This window comes from Diadema setosum, chromosome 7 (genome assembly GCF_964275005.1).
Source record: "Diadema setosum chromosome 7, eeDiaSeto1, whole genome shotgun sequence".
Taxonomy (NCBI): domain Eukaryota; kingdom Metazoa; phylum Echinodermata; class Echinoidea; order Diadematoida; family Diadematidae; genus Diadema; species Diadema setosum.
In genome coordinates, this window is record NC_092691.1 from 41,822,488 (window position 1) to 41,845,959 (window position 23,472).

A 23,472-nucleotide genomic window follows, 5' to 3' on the forward strand; every position below is an offset into this window, starting at 1 on the left:
TCATAAACCAACAGCTAGTGGTTTGTTAACCAGTTTCATACTGAATTCTGAAATCCCCATAGACTTAACTCACAGGCCTCCAGGTTCCCGTATGGAATGGGTTAATGGACAACAACAGTAAGAAATATACTGGGTGGGAATGAAAAAATGTTTTTGATTTTTGATCATTTTTTTTTCTTGTCTTTACTTTCACATGCAGGCACAGCTTTGAGCATACTTTATCAGCATGCATAAACACTATAAGGTTAGAATGAATTCTGTAATCAACAGACAAGTTCACGGAAATAATTTTCTCCATTCCTACTTGACAAAGGTTGCTGCTAACATTCATACACTGTGTATCAGCAAACCATCCTATTGATTCTGTACATCATCTAAAACCCACACGTGAGTGCAATCAAACATGAAGAAAACTAGTTCTCACCATAGTCTTCCATTCATGTCTGCTGGTGAGTTAGCAGCAAGGTGCTGGATGTAGATCCTACGTTCATTATTACAGTCAGGAGTAGGTAGACTAACCACTCCAAGGCCCAGACTCACACCAGGGGCTGCATTCACAAGGTGAAGGAAAAACAAGAGTAAGACCATTACTAACATGTCATATTTAGCGATGAATTATATAAAATAGAATAAGGTGACAAAAAAGAAAATAAGAGAATGTATAACATTAACAACACAAGAAAATGATGCTATCCTGGGGCAAATGGTTGAAATGAAATGGGAAGAAAAACAACATGGGGAGAAGAAGTGAATAATGGCACAATACAGTAAGAAAGAAAAGATATTTATATGTGAAATGTCACTTTATTAATAAAGTTCATCAGGGGATGTGATAGACATTGTAAGCAAACAGGAGAAAGGTGAGACAATAAAACAAACTTTTTTCATGCAATGTTGCTATACAGAAAGAGAAAAATTAATAACAACAATCAAAATGTGATGCTTGTACTTTGACCTGTGAAGTGAAAAAAAGTACAACTTAACAAAGAGGTTAGGATGACGTACCTAAGAAAACTTTTAATCTGGCATACAGTCTGTTGCGAGGCATGACTGTGTCAAACAAAATAGCTAATATCACTCCTCCAAGAAAGTTGCTTGAGAGAGAACGTAGATTATTTCTGTGTAAATATCCAAGATAATCCAAGACTCCTTGCAACTGTTCCAGATTATGTCAAACAAAGTGGATGACATACTGATGTTGTGTGGGGAGAAGGACGCCATACATCCATCATTCAGTGCTAAGCAAGATGGGCCAGATCTGTGTTTACCCATCCCTACAATCTGTTAAGGAACCAATTTCCTCTTGATTGTGAGCTCTCGTTAACACACCCCACTCCTTGTCTCCTCTCATCGCAAACTCTGGCTTTGTTCTACCAAACACAGATCAGTCGACATACTGTAGCTAATTATCACTTTGAGGAAGGGAACAGACAATAAAAGCTCTTTGCTATAATCAGGATTATGATCAGTCTGTGGGTTGGAGATGCCGACCTTGTGAGAAGAGATTGAGCCACTTGTAGACTGAAATGACAGGTGTCTATCATCCATCTCATCTCAAACTAAACCAATAGTCACAACAGGATATATGTGTTGGCAAAACATTCTCAAAACCAGCAGCAAGACTGTAGCCAGAATGTGTGGGTTTCATGTGATGATCAACTCTGACATTTTTAGGAAGTTTTACTTCTTCTACCGACGTGAAAATGCAGTGATTACAGATGAGAAAAGCTTCTATACAATCTTTGTGAGTTATGGGTACTAACTTACAAGTTTTCACAACAAATCTTATACAGGTAAATTTGAAATCTCTCCTTGGCTAGTAAATCATCAAACCATGACTCCATTAACACTGAATTTAGTCCTCAATTGCTTCTGAGAAGCAATCAACGGCTATTTTAAACTGAATGATGAAAAATGAAAGATTGTAACTGACTTAATATATACTCAGCTTCTGACTGCCTACTTCTATGTTACAAAGCCCAAATATGGTGAACATAGCAAGTTGGAAATGATTAACGGCAAATGTTAAGTATGTAGACTACGGGAAATGCCCAAATATCACTGGTAAAGGTATGATCAAAAGTGAAAGTTTGGGGCAACTGTCATCATAGGACCAAAAACCTAACATCTTGCTGATATTAATGGCAACATGGTGACCAAGTTACTGAAAGAATGAACATGTTCATAGTCTGGAGTCAGACAACTTGAAGGTTATTAAACAATTATTTCACTTTTCACCTTTTCATCACTGAATTTGATTCCACAAAAATTTAACAAAACTGAAATCTCCCCACATGTAATCCAGGACATTTGTAGGCTTTACTGAACATTCACAGAGTCACGGTACCAATAGAAGAATCTACAACACGTATTAAGACTTGGTGCAAACCTTTATTGAGGACCACAGTGATGGTTAGTTTCCTCTGGCCTCCAGCCTTTCTCTGTGCTGACCCTTCCGTCTCTCCTTCCTCCTCCTCCTTGACTGTTGGAGGAGGTGCCAGGGACTCCTCGGGTACAGCCTCATAGGCTCGCTCCCTGGACTTCTTCCTGGAGGACAAACAAAAAGGACATGAAGGAAAGATGTCAGTCTTGATACATCAACCAAATACTGTATTGGCTGTTCTTTTCATGAGGGTTTAATTTTCACGAATTTTGCGAATCACTTTTGGACAGCAAACTGAACAACACATGAAAATGTCACCATGCGCTAGAGTAATAGTGCATTTACGATGGCATTGGTGCGAATTTGTGAAAACAACATCTCGCAAAAATGTCTGTGATCTCCTCAATCGTGAAAATATATGTATGTGAAAATAACAGCTTATATAGTAAACTTTTAATGAAAGGACAAGAGCTCTGTGTGGATACAAGGTTCTTGCATGGTAGTTACTTTCTCTCTCACATCCTTCCTTGGCTCTAAGCAATTTCTGAAACTAGCAATTTGTGGAGTTCATTGTGAGATGATGTGTTTCTTTACCTTTTTACCTCAGAAATGAAAGCACAGAAAACAGCTCTCAACATTTTATGGTAAAGCACAGGAATGTTAGCTCTTATTGTGAAGTTTCCCATTATATCAATTTTTTTATATCCCTTCTAAAATTGCCACATATACGTGTAGTAGGATATTGTCAGCCTTTTGCTCTTGAACTCACTGGTGTATTTCTTGGTCGATTAAAATGATATTTTCACAAAGCCCTATAAAGTTTGTTCAGTTTCTCTTGTTACAGCAATAAGTAAACTATGAATTGAGGGTATTATTATCTATGTATCTTAGTGTGTAAACATAAATCAAGCCACTATTCATGTTTTTAATCACCAGCAGTTTCTTCAAAACAATGACAACAGTAATAATTTATTTTTCTTGGATGCTTGATACATCCATCAAATGAATAAAATTTGCATGAAGTGATCATGAATGAAGGTTCTTAAAAATTCAATATCACGACTCTGACATATCCATCTCATATAGAGATTAAAAATTTCTTGCCATAATAAGAGGAAAAATTTATCAATAAGTGAAAATCATGATAAAGCATCATAGAACATTACATGAGAAAACTGAGACACAGAATGAATTTGGTATGGGCATAAAGCAATGTCAATACAAATCTTCATTTAAAAGAATAGATAATGCAGATATGAAATTCAAAAGAAAATCTATAAAAGCATAATTTTTGGAAGAGTTTATAGCCAATGGAAGTCAACAACTGAGTAGAGGTGATTGCATCTCATCTAGGAGCCTTTACGCCCTGCATAAAGTTAGCATTTAATGATTCAAATGCAGAGAAGGCTGAGAATGGGTATATGAACATTATGATGATGAACTTTAAAGCAAAAGATGAAAGGTAAGTGAAACTGAGCCTCTTGATAGAAAGAAACTGCTGACATGATGCAAAATAAAATGATTCCTTGATAAAAAGCAAAAACAAAAGGCAAACTATATGGAGACTGTAATGAAATGTGTATGAAAGATATTAACAATGATAGATACAAAATGAAAGTGCTTGCTGATTATCTCTAAAGTCTGCTAGAATAACAAAAGTATCTCACTTACAATTCAAGATCCAAACTTGTTAGAGAGGAGAAAATGACAAAAAGTCAACCATTATGTGCAATGGAAAATCATTCGTCCAGGAGTACATTTAAAACATAATTATACAGAAAACAATGTACGACTCAACTTTTGAACTATTCAGTATTCTTGGTAGTCATCACTTCCTTTCACTACGTGGTCTTATCAGTGTATACAAACACACATTGACTTATTCTATACACCCGATTTGCAAATATGTTTGCTGTTGCATTAAATTACAAAAGATACAATAATTGTAGCTACCAGGGCAATGAGTTCAATTCTCACAGCTGATTGGTTGTTATATGACTGTCGCTATAGAAACTGTAACCAATGTATGTAAAAAATGGTGCCTTGTTACAGGGGTGTGAAAACCCTCAGGGTCAGGAAAACAGAAAGGAAATACAGATAAGAAACTCTATCAGCACTCAATTTATTTGACTTAAATGATCATAACTCAAGAGCCTAATAAATAAGGCATAATCACGCATCAACCATACGCTGTGCTATAGCATTTACATTAACCCATTGAGGACGGGCTGATTTTGCTACAACATGCATCTCCCATAGCCACCTGCCTGAGTATAATCGGGACTCGTCCTCACTGGGTTAACTGATGTGCACATGCATCCAATATGTCAGCACTTAACTTGCTCAGCAAAGGAGCTTCACAGTATGTTATGAAAAGAGAAGACTAATGAAGAAAGGAAAGCATGGGGGTGAGAAGAAGTCAGAGTACTTCCTAAAACAATTACAAAGTAGACATACTGGGCAGGGATGGGAGAAGACTGTCAACTCAGACATAAATCAACAGAGGAGATACAGTGTAGAAACTAGTGAAAGAAAGAAATCAAATGCCCTGAAAAAACAACAACAACAACCATTTCTATGCTTGCTCCCAAATGTCTTGCCAATGAATCACAGCGTATCATATTTTTTCTTTATCAGAATCATAGATGAATCATAACATTCAGGATAAATATCTTAGGTGCAGGATCGGCTTTCAAGAACATGTACACGAAATGAATTGACTGAATATGAAAAAAAAAAATAATAATAAGTACAGCATTTGTAATGCGCCTTCGATCTAGTATCCTATTCTGAGGCGCAGAGGGACGTAAAAATTTTATAAAAAGAATAGCATACATCGTAGTCATAATTGTACATAAGAAGGTTGAAAAAGAAGAAAGAGATAGATAGAGATATACACCCAATGAACAATTCGTTGAAAATTCAATCAAAACAAGATGCGAACATATGTGATTTCAGAAGCTTTTTAAATGTTTCAAAAAATACTGATGTATACTGATTTCAAAACAGAATTTCATACACTAAATGACACTTTATAACTTCTAAAATGACTAAACAAATTTCTTGTACATTTCAAATTGTTACATTCTGATTTAACAGCTGTAGTTCAATAGATCTATGTTACACTTATTTTCTATTCAAGGGTTCATCAAAGCAGGGATGTAGGACATCTCCCTGATCAGAGTTTTGAACTCCATAGGCATAGTTTTTTTTTTTTTTTTTTTTTTTTTAATCCTTAAAAAAGGTTAGAAATTCACTCTGCAATGCTCATGATTCATGGTACCTCCTACAGTGACTTCCTGATTGCGTGTCAATTGAGGTCTAGTGCAGGCAAGTGAGCTGGCCATCTTCTCAGGGCTAATTAACAAGAAAGGCACGCAACCCTCAGGATGTGTATCATACAATGTGTGACAGTGGCCAGCTGGAATGCTTTGTCTGAAATCTTTGATGGTCTTTGACAAAACTTACCAAATTTCCTTCTAAATTTCTTGGTTGAAAGGTAACAGATGTATAAAAGTATAGAATTTCACATCACTGCTCACCACTGGGTTCTGAACACAAATACATATATACACATATGGCTAGAATCTTCTTGCATTTTTCTTTGTAGCAAATGCTGTATAAAGCACTTGATTCCAAAACATCTGCTGTCATATTTTGATTGTTGCTGATATTCTCAGTCAACAAATTAAATGTTGAGACATGTTTTCCATTGTGACATCACTTCCTGCTCACTCCACTCAACATTTCCCCAAATGATTTGTATATGACTTCTACATGGCATAGAAAATATACAGAGTTCTTCTCCATCAATGAATTGCATCCTGCACAAATACACAACTGCATCAAGAACAAGTCAGAAATGTATCAAAAATGTAAAAAAAAAGTTTACACAGTTTAAACTTATAATTCAAAATTAAATCCACTGGCTCTATTAAGATTCAATTGTAATGGGATTTAATATTTCTTAGGCCAAATGAAGTAAACTCGTCTATTTCCACCTTGCATACATATACCTTTAACTTGATAATTCTAAGTGCTGACATGCTTTTACACATTATTGATGTTATTTGACATCATGGCTTTACAGGGTTAAATGATGAAAGATAATAATATCTTAATCTCTGCAAAATTATACCCTCCCCCCCCCCAAAAAAAAAAAAAAAAAAAAACCATACACCACTATATCAATCAATACTGATGCATACCTTTGCTGAAGTGTGATAATCATCACTGTATTTGGCTTACACAAAAATGATTTAATACATTTTGTTCCAGATGATTGTACCAATAGTTTAAAAAAAGGAAAAGAAAAGATGGGGGTGGGGGTGGGAGGGAGCAGGTTTTCTAGGGTTACCACCCCTTGGGGTCATATCAACCTGCCAGTCAGCTTATCTAATTTGAAAACATCCTATTCCTCTGTAGTAAACACAGGACTTGAACGACAGAAGAAGACGATAAAGCACTGAAAAAGACTGCCTCCCAGCTGGTGGGATTTGTAAAGTAGACCAGTGTCCTATTCAAGATGAAAAGCCCACACTAAATCTGAGAATCCTGATGGATTGAACATGACTCCTGCAGTCAGCCTATGTTTAGTGACCTGGATTTAGCTTGATGGAAGGATGTGAGATTCAGTCCTACCCATCTAGGTGATTTCCTTCCTTTCTTTTCTAGTCCTGTCAGTCCATTTTGGGTATTTTCATCTTTATCTCTCTGCCTGGCAATTTTTACCCATTTTTTTCTTTAATTTTTAGCATGAATTTTGTTGTAGTCAATCCATACCTTATTCTTCTTTCATTTAATTCTCTCTGTGCTTCTCAATACCTATTATATATTGTAGGATTTTCTAGTCATTCATGGCATTTTAGAAACCTTGCAAGTGTATTTCAAGTATCTGTTTCTCATGTTTTTTTGTTGTTTTTTTTTGTTCTCATTTTTCTGTCCCTCCATTCATCTATCTCTCATCTGCTCCACTTTTCTTTCTCACAGTATTTCTCTCTCTATCCATCCATCTATCTCTCATATGCTCCAACTTCCTTTCTTGCTCTCTCTCCCTCTCTATCCATTCATCTACCCATCTCTCCTTTTCTCTCTTCCATTCTCTCTCTCTCTTTCTAATCTACTCATATATTTATTTCTCTCTAAGTTAGTCTCTTTACCTTCACATCACTCTATATATCAATTCATCAATTGCATATACAACACATATTTCCTTATCTCTGTATGTTCAGCATGTGTACCTTAATCTATCTTACTGCAACTCTCTTTTTAGCTTATAGCAGGGGTAAATTGTAGTTGGTATTAGTGGCCCCTGCGTCCTGCCTGTAATGCAATAATAGTTTTGGGAGTAAGGGGTAAGGAAACCAGAAAAAGGGGTCTAGGAGACAAGCTCATATTACAGGAAATTAGACATTTCAGAACAGGAATTTAGAAGGCTTGTCTTCCTGGGTTGTTTCTCGTATAAACTGGCAACTATGAGCAAGATTGTACCATGTGTACCCTTTTGGACCTCTTTATTTCACTCTTGCTTGCAATCACAAAAATATTGCAAAAACATTTGTTTTTCAGTGTCTACATAAACAGCATTGTATATACTTAGACCACCTGATACTCTGAAAACCTGAGTGCAACATCAGATGCACAAATGTCATATGAACTGCAGGATACTCGCAACACATCTGTAATCAGAGTCAATTTGGATAAATATAATCTTGTTGGTATGGCGATTAATAACTTTACATACGATATAATAGCAGCTGTCTGCATGATAAAATGTCTTCACAATTAACGCTGGCACGATTAGATTCTAGGAAAACATGACCAGTAAACAACCCCTACCTGAGTTCTGTTTGCAGAAAGTGCAATGCAAACATTCTGCGTCGTTTCCACTCGGATTCTTTACAGGGGCGTCCCAGTGGCCTTAGCCTTCGCATCAATCTCTCCATGATGGCTTTGAACAATTAGCTTCTTTAGCCTCCAAGGAAAATCTCCCTTGCATTCACTTATGCCACTTCTGCACTTAGCATTTCCAATTTGGGGTTCGTTGACAAATCAAGTTTTACTCCTTGGCTAGATCCATGGTAATGTACTGTAGTGGGAGAAGAAAGCACTATCATGATGTCTCTCAATCTAGACACAGCTAGACCTCATCCATCCATCATTTAGATGATCAATGCTGCAATCAACATACACCAGTATCCATCAATGGGAGGGAACGGCTCTTACTGTCCTGTGGTCAGACTTGACGTCTTCTGTCTCAGCTGCTCAATGCAATGTGAATTTCTCAGGCATCAATGCAAGAAAACAGCCAATGTTTCTACTCTGTTCCCCAGTACTAATACAAGGCTTCTCTGGCACAAACTACACACACATGCTACTTGATTAAGACGCCCGTCCTAAACTCGAGGTGACAGAAGTAATCCTGCACGGAAGGCGGGGTATTTGAAATTCCTCCTTAATATAAATGGCATCGACAAGGGAAGAGCCCACTTCAGAGTGTCTCTATGGAGACAGATGCCAACTTCTCAAAGTTTTCATATGTTTTCAATTAATCTTTCCAGCAGCTATCTCAGCAATGATGTCTTTCTTGGCAGTATCCATAAAATCTATCACTTATATATCACTAAGCCTTTCATCTTAGACAATTGTCACATGTACACTTGACCCTCACAGGATCAAGACTGTGTCCAAGGAGTCAGTGGTGGTTGAAGCGCCACGGCAACCTTTTGGAACACAACTGACCAATCAGATCCCCTCGTGGAGGACTATAAATATCTGCAGCTGGCGGAAAGAAATTTAATCAGTTTCCACAAGAAACACACCTCCAAAAAGTAATCTGGCATTCATATTCACTGAGCAACTCGCTTAACGTGCTCACGCAATTACGAAAGTCTTGTTCAATTGGCATGTCAAAGTTTACATATTCAATAACTATATCCATTTGACTGATGCACTTCTCTTTCTTTTCTCCTCTTGAACCAAACATGCCATTGAATACTCCGCCTTCCAGGTACCTGACACTAAGAAGTGCTATCTGAGGGTCTCTCTGCTGCTACCATCACTCTATGTATACACTCTGTCAAAACTCATCATGCCTCCTTTCTCTTCACGTCGTCTCACTTCCGATCCAAACCATCTTCCAAAATTATCTCCCGCTGCTTCCACTGCTTGCCCCCAAATCAAGAACACTCTCACTCATCTCGAGGTCCGTCCTGTTCCATCCAACGCTCCGCTTCTCTCCCTCTCCTCGCCCTCGGTGCAAAGTCATGTCATATCTCAGCCCCTGGTCCGACAATCTTGGCAACTTTTCAACGCTATTAACTCCTCTACCCAGGAGCACTGCTTCCTTTCAATTGAAATTGTGTATGAAGTAACCCACCCATTTGAGTCACTTCAACTTGCTGCATTACAAACTGCGCTGTCTCTGCACTATGACAGCCCTTCTTATATTCTCTATATTTTTTTCTTACTCTGCTTAAAGAGCCAAGGAAGTTGATACCTATTTTTCCTACCTCCTTTAAATCTTATGCTATGTCAGGCTCAGACGAGTTTTCATGGGATTTTCTCTTTCACAGAGTGAGATATTCTCATCCCCACCTAATAACCTAATACTGCCGTCTCACACCTCCGATCCGCCCCTGTCCTCACTAACAACCCTCATTTGTATTTCCTGATTCCAGGGCTTCACGGTCAGAATTTTCTCACCAGAAACCTATTCATGCAGGGTTCCAGTAGGGGCCTCACATCTCAACCCTTGAAAAACTTCTTTCAAATTCTTGCTCTGTTGCCATTTATAAGGTGAGAGGCAGAGGTATGCAAATGAAGGGATATGATCAGATGATATCACATAATGTCTGAGGGGCTGCCCAGGGGTATATCTTTCAACCTTCTCTGAACTCTAATCTTGGTCATTCTCTGATACCCACAACAATGACAAATAAATAAAGACTATGATTCTGCTGCATCTTCTTGCCAATTTATGTGAATTCACCAGCAACATTTCTCTTACGTAGTGCTGTATAAATGCCTAGGTTTCCGTCTAAATAGCTACATGTACATCCTGATTCTTATTTATCAACCAGGATTCCTATAAATTTACAGCTTGGTCTCCTCTTCCAACACATTTTCAATACATGTGAAAGTATTGCAGAACTACACATTGCAACTAATCCTATGGTATCATTGAAAAAGTGTCCTTTCTCAGTACGGCAAAGTGTTTCTGGGTGTTCACTGAAACTTCACTGCCTTATGAAGAGCTAACAATGAATTACATACCTTCACTGGAGGTATAAAATGCCATGGTGCATGACAGATTTAATTGTGTATCATGTTATTGTCTATAAATACCGTCTTTAAATGGGGAATTAACAATGTGATACAAAAGTAGCCATTCCTTCTCCTCTATGGCATTATCACTGAGACATATTCTGAATACAAACTTTTTTTAGATATCAAGAATTTGGCATGATCTTGACCATCTTTGTTGTTGTTATTACTTTGGTACTATTATCGTAAATCCTTTTATATAGTTAACAATTTGTCCCTGAATAAAGGGCATGAAAGCATAAATTTACAACTTTATTGTCCAAAATACATATTTCTAGCATACCTTGAACTAATTATAACACATTCATTCTACTGCTTTGTGCTACATCATAATCCTGATAATGTCATGGCTAGTCTTGGATCCAGACCTACCACTTTGTAAAAATTACAGACATGGGATAGGAAAAGAGTGATATACACTCCCTCATCAGCACAGTTACTACGATGTATGTAGAACTGGTAACATACATAGCACAACATTAAACAGAGTGAATTTTACACCTGTTACCTACATGTATATCACAAGGTACATACATGTACAATAAACTGTATGTTGCTTTCTGTAGACAGAGTGTAAATGTACATGTGTACACACACACACACACACACACACACACACACACACACATATATATATATATATATATATATGTACATATAGAAGGCAGATGAATCTAAGCCTTCAGGATTATAAATGCCACACACTCATGATCTTTCCCATGCATAAGATCCCACACTAGGACACAAACACTACATGACTGATTCAAATATTAAAGATTCCCTGATATGCAGCATCCATTTGAATGTGACATTTACTCAAATATTATGATTGTTTACCCTCATCAACCTCAATCTGGGTTCACACTTTTTTTTCCAGGAACGTCATGACCAAAAATAGCTAGTTCAGTCTTAAATTTATATCTCACTGTTTTGTTCCCCACTTTTGTAAGTGAAGCTGAAGATATGGTCCAATGGCTATCTCAGCTCAGTGCAAGCCTTGTTACAAAAGTACAGGATGGGGAACTTGTGTTTCACTTGGAATCTAGATGAAGAACATTACTTGGCCTCAGGCATAGACATTAAGAGATATCCAGGGCTGCAGGCAACCCTGTACGCACCCTTTCAAAAGAAAAAAAAAAATCTCCTTCAACATATATATATGCACCCCTGGAAACGAAACGCCGGCTGTCAGCATTGCCAATTGTCATTCTGCACCTGAACACAGGGGAGATTTGAGTCTAGATAATGGCTGCTACGGACTACGATTCTTCCTCTCGATTGACGTCATTTTACCTCCTAAAACACGTCTGCTGCCTCACAAGTTCTCATAAGATGTTTACAGGAATGATTCTTTGGGAAAAGGCAGGCTCTCCAAGTAGATTGACTTACACAAAACGGTTTGAGCCTCAAAGTAGCAGAGGGTCATTTTGAACAAAACAATCTATTTCTGCAAATTTAAGACCTCCTCCCCTCTGTGCCAAGTTCAAATTAGATTACTTCTGAAATGTAAGTTTGGCTTCTGAGATTTGAAACATAAAGACAAAACAGGAGTGAGACAGCCACAGCCAGTAAAGTGTGCATAGTCATAGAATGCACACATATCAGAGTGCCTGCACCTTTGTAATTTGTGAAAACAACATAACCACATATTCCTGTTTCAACATCTATCATCACAGGGATTAACCAGCTTCATGGAGACACAAGGAAAGATTACAAAAATATGCTAACACCAAAAGCAAACTTAATTTACACTATGCAAACAAAACTGTAAGCTTAAGAGTAAAGCCTACTCAGTAACCAATGTAAAGTAGGCTACAGTAAACACAATAAAGTCTCTAGCATTGTCTAACTAATTGCCCCACAATGAAGCAATGTACACAAAATATATAATCTGTAATGACAGACAGTGAGAAATGGATGCATTTAGTTCTAGGATTTCTGCCTGACATTTATCTGACATCAATATCTACTCGTACATTTTTCTACTAAATAAATCCATCATATCTGCAGAATCCAACTGTACACTACTCATATGTAGCGTGGGAGGGATCCAATACAAGTTTTGCTGCTAAAATTCTCATCTTTGATGTAGGCTCCACACCCATGTCATTCTTATCATACACATCAGCCTTTCCACATGAGCTTACTCACAGCTTACACTATCACAGCCTTGATCAACAACTAAATCAAATTAAGCAATTCCTAATCTTCTCCTAATTATAGAAAATTACGGAGGATTGCACAAACTCTGATCTTTTGCTACTGTATCTATTTCATGCTTTTTCTTAGTTTCCTCTTCTCTATTTCATATCCTGCTTCTCTTCCTTTGCTGAATCTCTCAGCCTTTTAACACTTTTAAAGCAAAATAAGCCCAGCTTTCACTGTCAGTAAAAAACCTTTTCTCCTCATCCAGCATGTCACCAAAACCATTTTGTTTCTTGTAGGTTCAGATATTCCCTTCTCTTGTTACTCTCATTAATTCACTGATGATTTCTCACGCAGTCTTCTGTGATGTGTCTTATAAATAATTTTGTATCCGTATAATTCTTTATATGTAAATGTAAAGTGCCTTATTCTGCTAAGCTTTCAGTATGTGCTGTAGATTGCTACCAATAAATGAAAGAGTAAAATAATTGGATCGAGAGAATTATAGATATAGGCAGATTATTGCTTGCACCACACTCTCGTAATTCCAACATTGTGTAGTTTTATGCATTGAAGTACTTCTGCAATTCTGCCTGAAATTCCTACAGTACTCATAAAATGACATGGTTTTATTTACATTGCCAGTACTAGCCTGCCCTTTTATTTACATTGCCAGTACTAGCCTGCCCTTTTAGGGGGCCTGCCCTCATTCTTACCCCAACATTGGTTGGTAACAATCTTCACATTGGCCATGAAGGGACAATGTTCATTAATAGCTTCCCTATGTGTGTACACACCAGATAGGAGTACAACCTAGGACCTTTTGTTGAAGAGTCCTGAGTCACAACCACTATACCACAGTACTCTCACTGGGTTCTGGTGGATTCCTATGATGTTTAGTTTATATGTCGTTAGTTGTGATTGATGTAAAGTCACTAGAATCTCTTTGTCATTGTTCACTGTCTTCCTATTGTCATTCCTCTCCGAGTGATGCACCTCATGACATGTTCCTCCAATAATGCACCAATGCACATCATGGAAACCTGGTGATAGTTCATGCAGTACATTCATGATTCTCCCAGGCACATCCAAGCCACATGAATCACACTCACGTCAGAGATAACTATCTACCCTTTCACTCAGCCACAACCTGCACGGCTCTTTAAAGTGCAATATTTTGCTCCTATACAGTCGCGCTCCAGATAAATCTGAAGGTTAGGAATTCTGCAGGATATTCCTACTGAGTTTCACATTGGCATTCAGGAAAAGACGTAGTAAAAAGTCTTTCTATCAGAAATTGGATCTCATATAGAGGACGTGAATCATCATCTAAGAACTTTGACATTTTAACTTAATTTACACATTTTGTGAGAGGTAATTTCTCTGTTTCTCTCTCTCTCCCTCTTTTTCTGTCCACTTTTCATTCTTGCTCTCTTCTTTCTTCATTCCAAGTCATGGTCAATATTTCTACTCTGATACATGACCCTCCAAAGCTAACCGATGACATGTGAGTTTAAAGGAGAGAGACAGAGCTTCAGATGGCCCTGTTAGCATGAATCATATCTCTGATTGTGAAGGTAGTACGGCCCTAGACTAAAAATGGAATGATACGCCCACTGCTTGCGTGCTTTACAGACTTTTTGGGGAGGCAGGTCACATGATTGTACAGCAATGAAAGACACATGGCAGTCACTTCTGACGTCATTCATGACAAGAAATGAGGACGTAAGTTTACAACTATGTCATGGTTCACTGAGCAACATTGCCCCACAATGTCAAACTATTTTAGCGTTTAGTGCTAGGTTTCAATGACGTCAACACGATTAGATTTTGACACCTTTCTTACCCCTTTTTTGTCTGTCCTGAAAGGTCACAAAAAGTACATGGAGGTACATATTACTTCCTTGTGAGAATCACAAGTATACACATCAAACATTCATTTCTGCTTCCTGGATGAAGAATTCTTATACAATTTGTTTTTTTCATTTCTTCCGATGTATGAAACTGTATTCTTTCGACTATCATTCCCTTTTGATCTGAATATTCCCTTAGTAATGAATGCCTATAAGAAAGACTACAATGAAAATAGCTAAAAATTACTTGATGAAATTCCTTTTGGCTGACGGCTAGAGAGTAAAAAGGGATGAAAATAATCTTTAAATGACTTGCTATTCACAAAACACAAAAATAGAGACTTCCCTTTTAGGCTTAATCATCTTAATTCCCGGTGATTCATAACTTTTGATTTTAACCACTGGTCACTGGAAATGAGCCAGACTCTCATAGGTCTGCGTTTCCGACACTCTGCAGGGGGTCTTAAGAGTCCAGAACAAGGTTTCAACTGAGTGGACACTAACAGGACTTCATAACCCATTCTAAGCAATCTCATGTATGCATGTTGAAGTCATATCATCCAACAATCATTGTATTGTATTGTATAAATTTTTATGTGTATGTAGCGCCCGCCCGGGGAGGGGGGCGTGTCTGAATAGACAAGAGAAGATAAGACACTGTGTCAAGCTTGGATGCGTGGTACAACAGAGTCATTTTATTCTATATCTCTACTTCGACAACTAATAATCATATATCAAAATGGAAAATGTATATTTACAACTGAATATTTTACAGAACAAACACTATAAAATGTACTGATGAACGTCTCATCATAACTTGTAACGCTTCATGATACGAATTGTATCGATTATACCATAATAACGACAACAGTAACAATAACCACTCCTTATAACCCAAAACACTTCATACTTTAAAACACTATTAACATATCTAACAATCCTTTGATATGTCAGTCTATCATTCCTTGGAATGAGTTTTCCATAATTCTTGAAACTAATCAACCAAAACTCATTCTTAACTCTCAGATTACCTTTGTAATCCTTTGCCTTTAAAAACAAACATAACCAAATTAATATTAAATTCACAAAATACAAATGTAAAGTCTGTAGCTAATCAGCCATCATATTCATGCCTTCAAAATAACCTTGTTATCTTGCATGAGTAAACCTGACATCTAATATGTATTTCACCATGACTAAATTGTCATGAAATAATATACTAAAACATATTCTTCTTTCAATCTTTAACTCTCTTTTTACTTTCAGCAACTCAATGAATATAACTACAAGAATGTTAGCATTATCATCCCTATAATTTCTACTCAATGATTTACTATCTTTAATCTCTAAGACTGCAGGTCATTCGTGCGCACAAGACCCTTGAAATAATAATATTTCACTCTCAGTCTTCATTATTAACACATAATCATTTGCTCTGCAAATGCATTTCTTCATGTATTCTAGAAGCTATCATAACTTCGCATAACATGACTAAACGCTGAAGGTATAAACTGTACCTTGCCATTACTTCTAACTCTCATGACTTTAAATAAAATATATATTAACCTTGCCCTTCTGAGGCCAGACATACGCTATTCACTATAGCATTTATATACAAGCACTACAAGGTGACAATAAACTAGACATACACAATGTAACCAACTACAACACTACAGCATTCCCACACTCTGGTAGGGGCTTAATCCTAGAACTAAACAAATCACAGACTGCCCAAACTTCCTGCCTCAGCACTGAACACAGCATCTCAAACAGCTACTTTTATTCAAGGCTGGTAATACACTACATCATGCAGTCTCTTCTCTTTCAGGTGAGGAGGAGAGTGAGGAAATCTCCTCATAAAGCTCAAACTAAAACAAAGAGACCGGCTGACTGTTCAGCACCAACGTTTTCTCAATGAATGGAGTAGAGGGACACAGAGAGAGAGAGAGAGAGAGAGAGAGACAAAGAAAAAGAGGGGAGAGAGAACTAAAGCAGGCAGTTACACTAGTCTGTGTTCAGACCCTTTTTGCTGAAAATTCACTAGCCATTGGGTTCACCCTGTAATACACTATATTTACATTTCTAATAACTTAAAGATGAACAGTTAACATACTGTAACTCCAACTGCATCCTCAAGGCAGTAAGTCACATCAATGTTATATCACCATACCTTTTGCACATGTAGAAAATACTCCCAGTGGGTCTAGATTGTGAGACTAATCTCTTACTTGGAGAAGTTCTCATAAAGTCTCTTATCAGCATTGTTTCTCACCCCTGAAGCTTTCTGGTCAGTTCTTTGTTCTAGTGTGAATCATGGGGGTGCGTTGGCACTCTTTTCATTCCACTCCTTCAATACTCTATGTACTACCCTGTGCTGGGTGTGTTCATACTCAAGGAAGGTACACTATATATAATACAATTCTAGTGCTGCATGCGTTTAACAGCACTGCTTCTGACCCAACGTGTGTCAGACTATTTTGGATCACACACTATATACATAGTACATTGCTTTACATTCTCAACTCATTCATCAACTCACATGTGTCTGACATCATACAATATTATCTATCATGTCACACATACACAATCAATAAGTAAATATATTAAAAGTATATATTATAAAACATAATGTCTCATCGTAGTTTTCTTGCCAGATGCATATTATGACATATAATCTTGGTTGAGATGGAACATTCTTGTTTTACCAATTCCAGAGAACTTAGATGGAGAGTAAATAACTGGAGCTTTCATTCACTCAAGTTTCTTACAAAACATATAATAATTGCATTTCTGTTCACAAAAGCATCTCGTACAGTGATAGCTCTCATTATATTTCTCAAAACATGTTTGGTTCAATAATCATTCTGAGAGAATAACTATTAAAAGTATGAAAAAGGTATTTCTTACCTGAATAGACAAGAGAAGATAAGACACTGTGTCAAGCTTGGATGCGTGGTACAACAGAGTGAAGAACCAAGCCAACATCCAAGCTGGTTGGGCTTTTCTTATCTCTCTTCCAAGAAAGGGGCTGGGCCACTCTCCAAATGGGGAGGGGCAGCATCTCACTTTGAGGGACAAATAGCTATTTACCTTAATGGTCACTTGCCATTAGGACATAGGGGAACAATATAGTAACAACAAAAAAATAGGGGGGGGGGCAATCTGTGGGACTCCACACCTTCCCCTCCAAAAACAAAATGTCCCCTGGACATTTTAAACTTTTCCTATGATCATCTTAAACAATTTGGACATTCGCGAAGAGATGCGTGTGTGAACGTCATTGCACTGATCAACACATATTATCATCGTTCCTATCTTTATAACATATCAGCATTACACTCTACATCATCATGATAATTGTATCATTTTTGAATAATTGATGCAATATGCTGGATATCAGTGTCTACATATTTAACTGTTCGAGAACGCTCTTCCAAAAAAAAAAAATGTTTTTCTTTAATTGTGCTCCTCGATACTAACTGTCAGAGAGAATCATGTAATTCACTTCCTCACAGTGTGCCAAAATTATATACCCAAAGCACCATTAATTTGATCTTTGGTGCATTTCGCTACCTATCATCAAATTCAATACCATTATCTTTTCCCTAAATGTCAAATTGGCACACAACCCCTATCTAATCTCCATTATTAAACACAGTCTGATCACGCGTGTACGGGCATGACAGGTCCTGACATCTCCAAGGGGAAGTGACGTGACCGGAAGTTCTGCAGATCTCCTGGTCCCGGTGTTGGCCAATGGTAGGGAGGTCTGTAGTACATCGACAAGCCTTGCGTCCACGGCTGGGGTACCGGTGACGTCTGCCGCTGCTGATGTGGGGCAGGTGGTCGTGGCCCGGGTTGTAGCGACGGTTGAAGCAGTAGTTGCGTTGGTGGTTGCGGTGGTGGTTGCAGTGACTGGTGGATGGGGAATCGTGGAGGTGGGTATGGAGTGGGTGGAAACGGTGGTGGCGCTGAATGGTAGTGTTGAACCGGCGGTGGAAGTGGTGGAAAGGGGTCTGTGCGTGCCGGATATGGAGCATTTAACGTCACATTCCTCTCCTGGTGACCAGTTACCATAGCTACATTCTGATTTTCTGTATCAGGATGCATGGCCGGCTGACCCAGAGTATCGTAGGTAAAGGTGGTTGGTGTTCTCCTTCTTCTTGAACTCCTGCGTAGAGAGGCCCCTTCACTTTGCGGTTCCGTTGTACCTTGAACATCGTGTGATGCATCACCATGACCTAGGCGTTGCGTCAGAGGAGCTCCAACCTCAAAATCATTTTGGTCAGCTGGGTCAACTTCAACATCTTGGGTACCCAAATTTTCTTGTGACTGGCTGGAATTATCTTCCACGACTTCTACACCTTCTACCTCTGAGTCATCACTAGATTGGTTAGGCTCATCTGCCAGGTTGGGTGCCCTGTAGTGTCTTGCTGCCCAATAATAACTTTCTTCATCAGAGCTTGATGGGTCAGTCATTAGAGTAGGGAGCTGTTGCTGCTTACGCCTAACAGGGGGTCTCTGTCTGGGTTGACGGGCTTCATGCCGAACCTCTGGAGCTGCAGGTAGGGAGTCACATGGCATCAGGTGATTCCTATGGAGGGTCCGTGTACGTCCCTTCCCACTCTCTGGTGCAACAATGTATACTGGGATGGAATCATTACTCTGTTTGATGACTTTGTAAATGTCATCCTCCCAGTATGGCTGAAGCTTACCAGGTCCTGGTGGTGCTAAGCTCCTAACCAGCACTCTGTCTCCCTTCCTTAAAACTGAACTGCAGGCTCTTTGGTCGTAGTATTTCTTCCTTCGGTCAGCTGCTTGGTCGATCTTGGAAGATGCCAAACGGTATGCTTGCTCCATCTGTTGACGCCACTTCTCTGCATACTCTTGGTGGCTCACAGCAGGCTTTCCATCTTCCGTTGTCTCTAAGCCGAAAGCGACATCAACCGGCAGTCGGGGCGATCTTCCGAATAGAAGGAAGAATGGCGAGTACCCTGTAGTAGCGTGCTTTGTGCAGTTGTACGCATGCACAACTTTGGGCAGGTGGTCCTTCCAACGAGAACGCTGTGCAGTAGTGAGGGTCCTCAGCATTCCCAACAGCGTCCGGTTGAAACGTTCCACCTGTCCATTTCCTTCAGGGTGGTAGGGGGTAGTATGGGACCTGGCTATGCTGCTGTGCTGACAGAGCCTCTCGAACAGCCTGTTTTCAAATTCTCGTCCCTGGTCATGATGTATCCTCTGTGGATATCCAAACCTAAGGATAAAATCATTAAACAGGCAGTCTGCTGCTGTCTTGGCGGATTTATTTTTGGTAGCGTAGGCTTGAGCAAATCTTGTGTAGTGATCCATGATCACAAGAATGTACTCATGTCCACCTACGCTCTGCTCAAGATGGAGGAAGTCTAGTGATACCAGCTCGAACGGTTGAGTTGTTACGATTGGGGTCAGGGGTGCTGTTGTTCTGTGAGGGGGTTTTCGTTGTTTCAGGCAGTGGCAAACTGAGGTTGTGTAGCGCTCTATGTCCCTCTGCATATGTGGCCAGTAGAAGCGCTCCCTAGCGAGGCTGGTGACCCTTTCTGCACCCTGGTGACCCATTTCATCATGCAGCTGCTCCAGTACAAACTGATGAAACTTGGCTGGCAGCACCAATTGGGTGTAGGTCCGGGTCTTCCTGTACAATAGGCCATCTTCCCCAATCTGGAGTTGATTCCACTCATGGAGTAGTGACTTGGAAGCCTGACTAAAGGTTGACCGTTCTGTTCTGGAGGGAAAGACACCCATTTCCTTCTTCCTTTTTATCGGGGATATCACCTCGTCTTCCTCCTGGGCCCTCTTGATGTCTTCTTTAGTCCAATTTCTTGTCACATCAGCTACCCTCTCGCTATCCTCGGCCAGTTTCACTGCATCAACACCAAGCGTAATGAAAGCTGCATTACAGTTAGCATTCTCTGAGCAAACAGCTGACTTGATAGCTAGGATGCACGGTTGGTTCACCTCCTCAGTGCAGTCTTGTCTGTACTGCTCCAGATTTGAGGGAATACGAGAGAGTGTGTCTGCAACGCGATTGGTCTTTCCAGGCAGATAGCGGATAGTGAACCGGAAGTCAGCTAACTCAGCTACCCACCTCTGTCCTGTTGCATTCAACTTGGCTGTAGACATGACATATGTGAGAGGGTTATTGTCGGTAAAAATGGTGAAGTGCTTGGCGTAAGACAAGTAGTCCCGGAAATGGTCTGTGACAGCCCACTTCAGTGCCAAGAACTCCAATTTACCGCTGTGGAGATGATAGTTCTGCTCAGCTGGAGAGAGTGTCCTTGAGCCATACCCTATAACACGCTCCTTGCCACTCTGAATCTGAGTGAGGACCGCACCTAGGCCATCTTGGGAAGCATCAGTATAGAGACAGAAAGGCTCATCGAAGTCTGGATAGGCCATTATCTCAGGCGAGGACAAGGTGTCAATCAGTCCCTCCAATACCTCCTGGTGACTTTCTTCCCACTTGATTGGTTGAGTAGATGGAACGGTGTTTCCCTTCCTTCCTTGCTTGCGAGACTTTTGCTGTGGTGGTGTGTCTGGGGAACCCTTGAGCAGTTCGTAGAGTGGCTTGGCCCTCTGGGAGAAACTTGGAATGTACTTCCTGAAGTATCCAATGAGGCCGAGCACTTGACGAACATCTCCTACAGTTCTTGGGACTTTCTCTACCAGGGCCTTTAGGGCGTCCGTATCCTTTGGGTCAGGGGCATGTCCTTCAGCAGAAACAATCCTACCCAGGTACTTAACTTTCCGCTGAAATAGGGTGCATTTGCTGGGCTTCAATTTGATGCCATGTTGTTGTACTCTTCTCAGGACTTGGCGGATGTGGTCCACATGTTCTTCAAAGGTGCGGCTATACACCAGGATGTCATCCAGATAGACTACACAGCATTCATGCGCTAATCCCTCGAGGCATCTCTCCATGTAGCGCTGGTACACTGCAGGGGCATTTTTGAGGCCAAAGGGTATCCTTTTCCATTCATAAAGACCCCAGGGCGTTACGAATGCGGTGACATGCTGGCTATCTGGGTGAACAAACCCCTGGTGGTATGCCTTTCCTTGGTCCAAGGCTGAGAACCACTCACTCCCACCAAGGCCATCCAAGACATCCTGTATCCTCGGGATCGGTTGGCGATCGTCGATGGTTTTCTTGTTCAGGCCTCTGTAATCAATACAGAGGCGCAGGCTGCCATCCTTCTTGCGGACACAGATGATGGGAGACGCATATGACGATGATGACCTGGTGATCCATCCCCTCTCGATCAAGTCTCGAAGATACTCCTTCACCTCAGCATATAGTGGTCTTGGGATGGAAACATATGTCCTGTTTACCGGGGTGTCATCCCTCAAGGGGATCTTCATTTGGAGGTCCTCCACACGTCCTGCATCTTTGTCATCCTTAGCGAAGGCTCCTCTTTCTTCCCGTAACATCTGAAGGGCATATTTCTTTTGGGCAGGGGAAAGCTCAGACAGGTCCATGGAGTTGAACAGGTCATCATCTTGGTCTGTTGATGCTTGCTCTTTCGGGTCTGTCATCTCTTGGCTGGGTCGGACATCAGTGGAGAGGGACTGGACTTGGTGCAGTCTGCCTAGAACTGTTCGTGCTCCAAGTGTTATCTTGTGCTTTGTGGGATTGTTGATCGGAAGAATGACTCTGCTACACTTCCCCTTCTTTACTCTTAGGAGGCAGTCTTCGACTTCCAATCCATCCATTCTTTCACTATCTGATGCCTGGAACAAAACATCTAAGGGCTTGTCAGGGACTTGAACATGTACTTGGCAGACCACACCTACCGTTTCCTTAGGAGGGATGACTATGCTTCTTTTCCCATTCTTGACCATGGCAATCCCATCATCATCACTGTCATTGAGTAAGGAGAGAAGTCCTTGGGCAGTACAACGCTCCATTCCAAGGGAAGCACACAGTGCAGACACCTTTACTCCTTGGGTGGCTGGTGCATTTGCCCTTGTCACCTCTTCAATCACATTGAATCCGATGATGGGTGTCTCGATGGGGTCTGGAGTAACGAGTGTGGGCACCTCGATGATGTCCTCTCTTGAGTCGATGAGGCTGAAGTGCATCTTTATCCAACCTGTCAATGGAATTTCCACACCGTTGGCTGCTTTCAGGTTGAGTCCTTGGTCCAGCAGGTCACTAACAGGATGAAGCTTAAGGTGGGGTAGGTTATCGTTCCTCCATCTTTCTGAGACAATGGTCACTTGGGCACCAGTATCCCAAAGAGCTTCAGTTTCTCTGCCACTTAGAAAACATCTGATAATACACCTTTCTCCCACTAGTTTTGAAACTTTGGCTGCACGTGATCTTGGTACTGGACGTTGCTGAAACTTACTAGTTATTGAGGCGGTGGTAGCTGTTGGCTGGGGCTGTTGCTGGGGAACCCGTTGCCCCTCCCGGATGCCCCGCTGGCGTTTCCCGGCTGTCCCTGGCGGTACCGGCATCCACGCTGGAAGTGCTCACTGCTCCCACAGCGAAAGCAGTGTTGGCATTGGTCTCCACAGCCCTGTGCTCTGCAGCTCTGGCATCCCCATTCCCTTCGCTGGTGTCTCTGCTGCATATGGGGTGGTGGAGTCTGAAGCTGCTGTGATGGTCTTGCTGGTGTGATCGCAGCAATCTCTGTTCTGATGAGTTGCTGCAGTGTTTCTTTCAGGTTGTCAATGTTGAAGGTTGTCGTAGGTTGGGTGGGTGGATCTTTGGGCTTCTTGGGAGTGACT

The 23,472-nt window shown here is 40.3% G+C and overlaps 1 protein-coding gene across 1 annotated transcript in view; it reads right to left on the reverse strand.

Moving 5' to 3' along the window:
• The window catches only part of LOC140231338 (uncharacterized), a 157,559-nt gene that overhangs the window by 62,210 nt on the left and 71,877 nt on the right, over positions 1-23,472 (reverse strand). Inside the window, exons 9-10 of the mRNA XM_072311494.1 lie at positions 2,390-2,547; positions 425-548 (exon numbers count right to left, since the gene is read on the reverse strand). Of these exons, the coding sequence (XP_072167595.1) occupies positions 425-548; positions 2,390-2,547 (282 nt within the window). The remainder of the gene's footprint in view (positions 1-424; positions 549-2,389; positions 2,548-23,472) is intronic.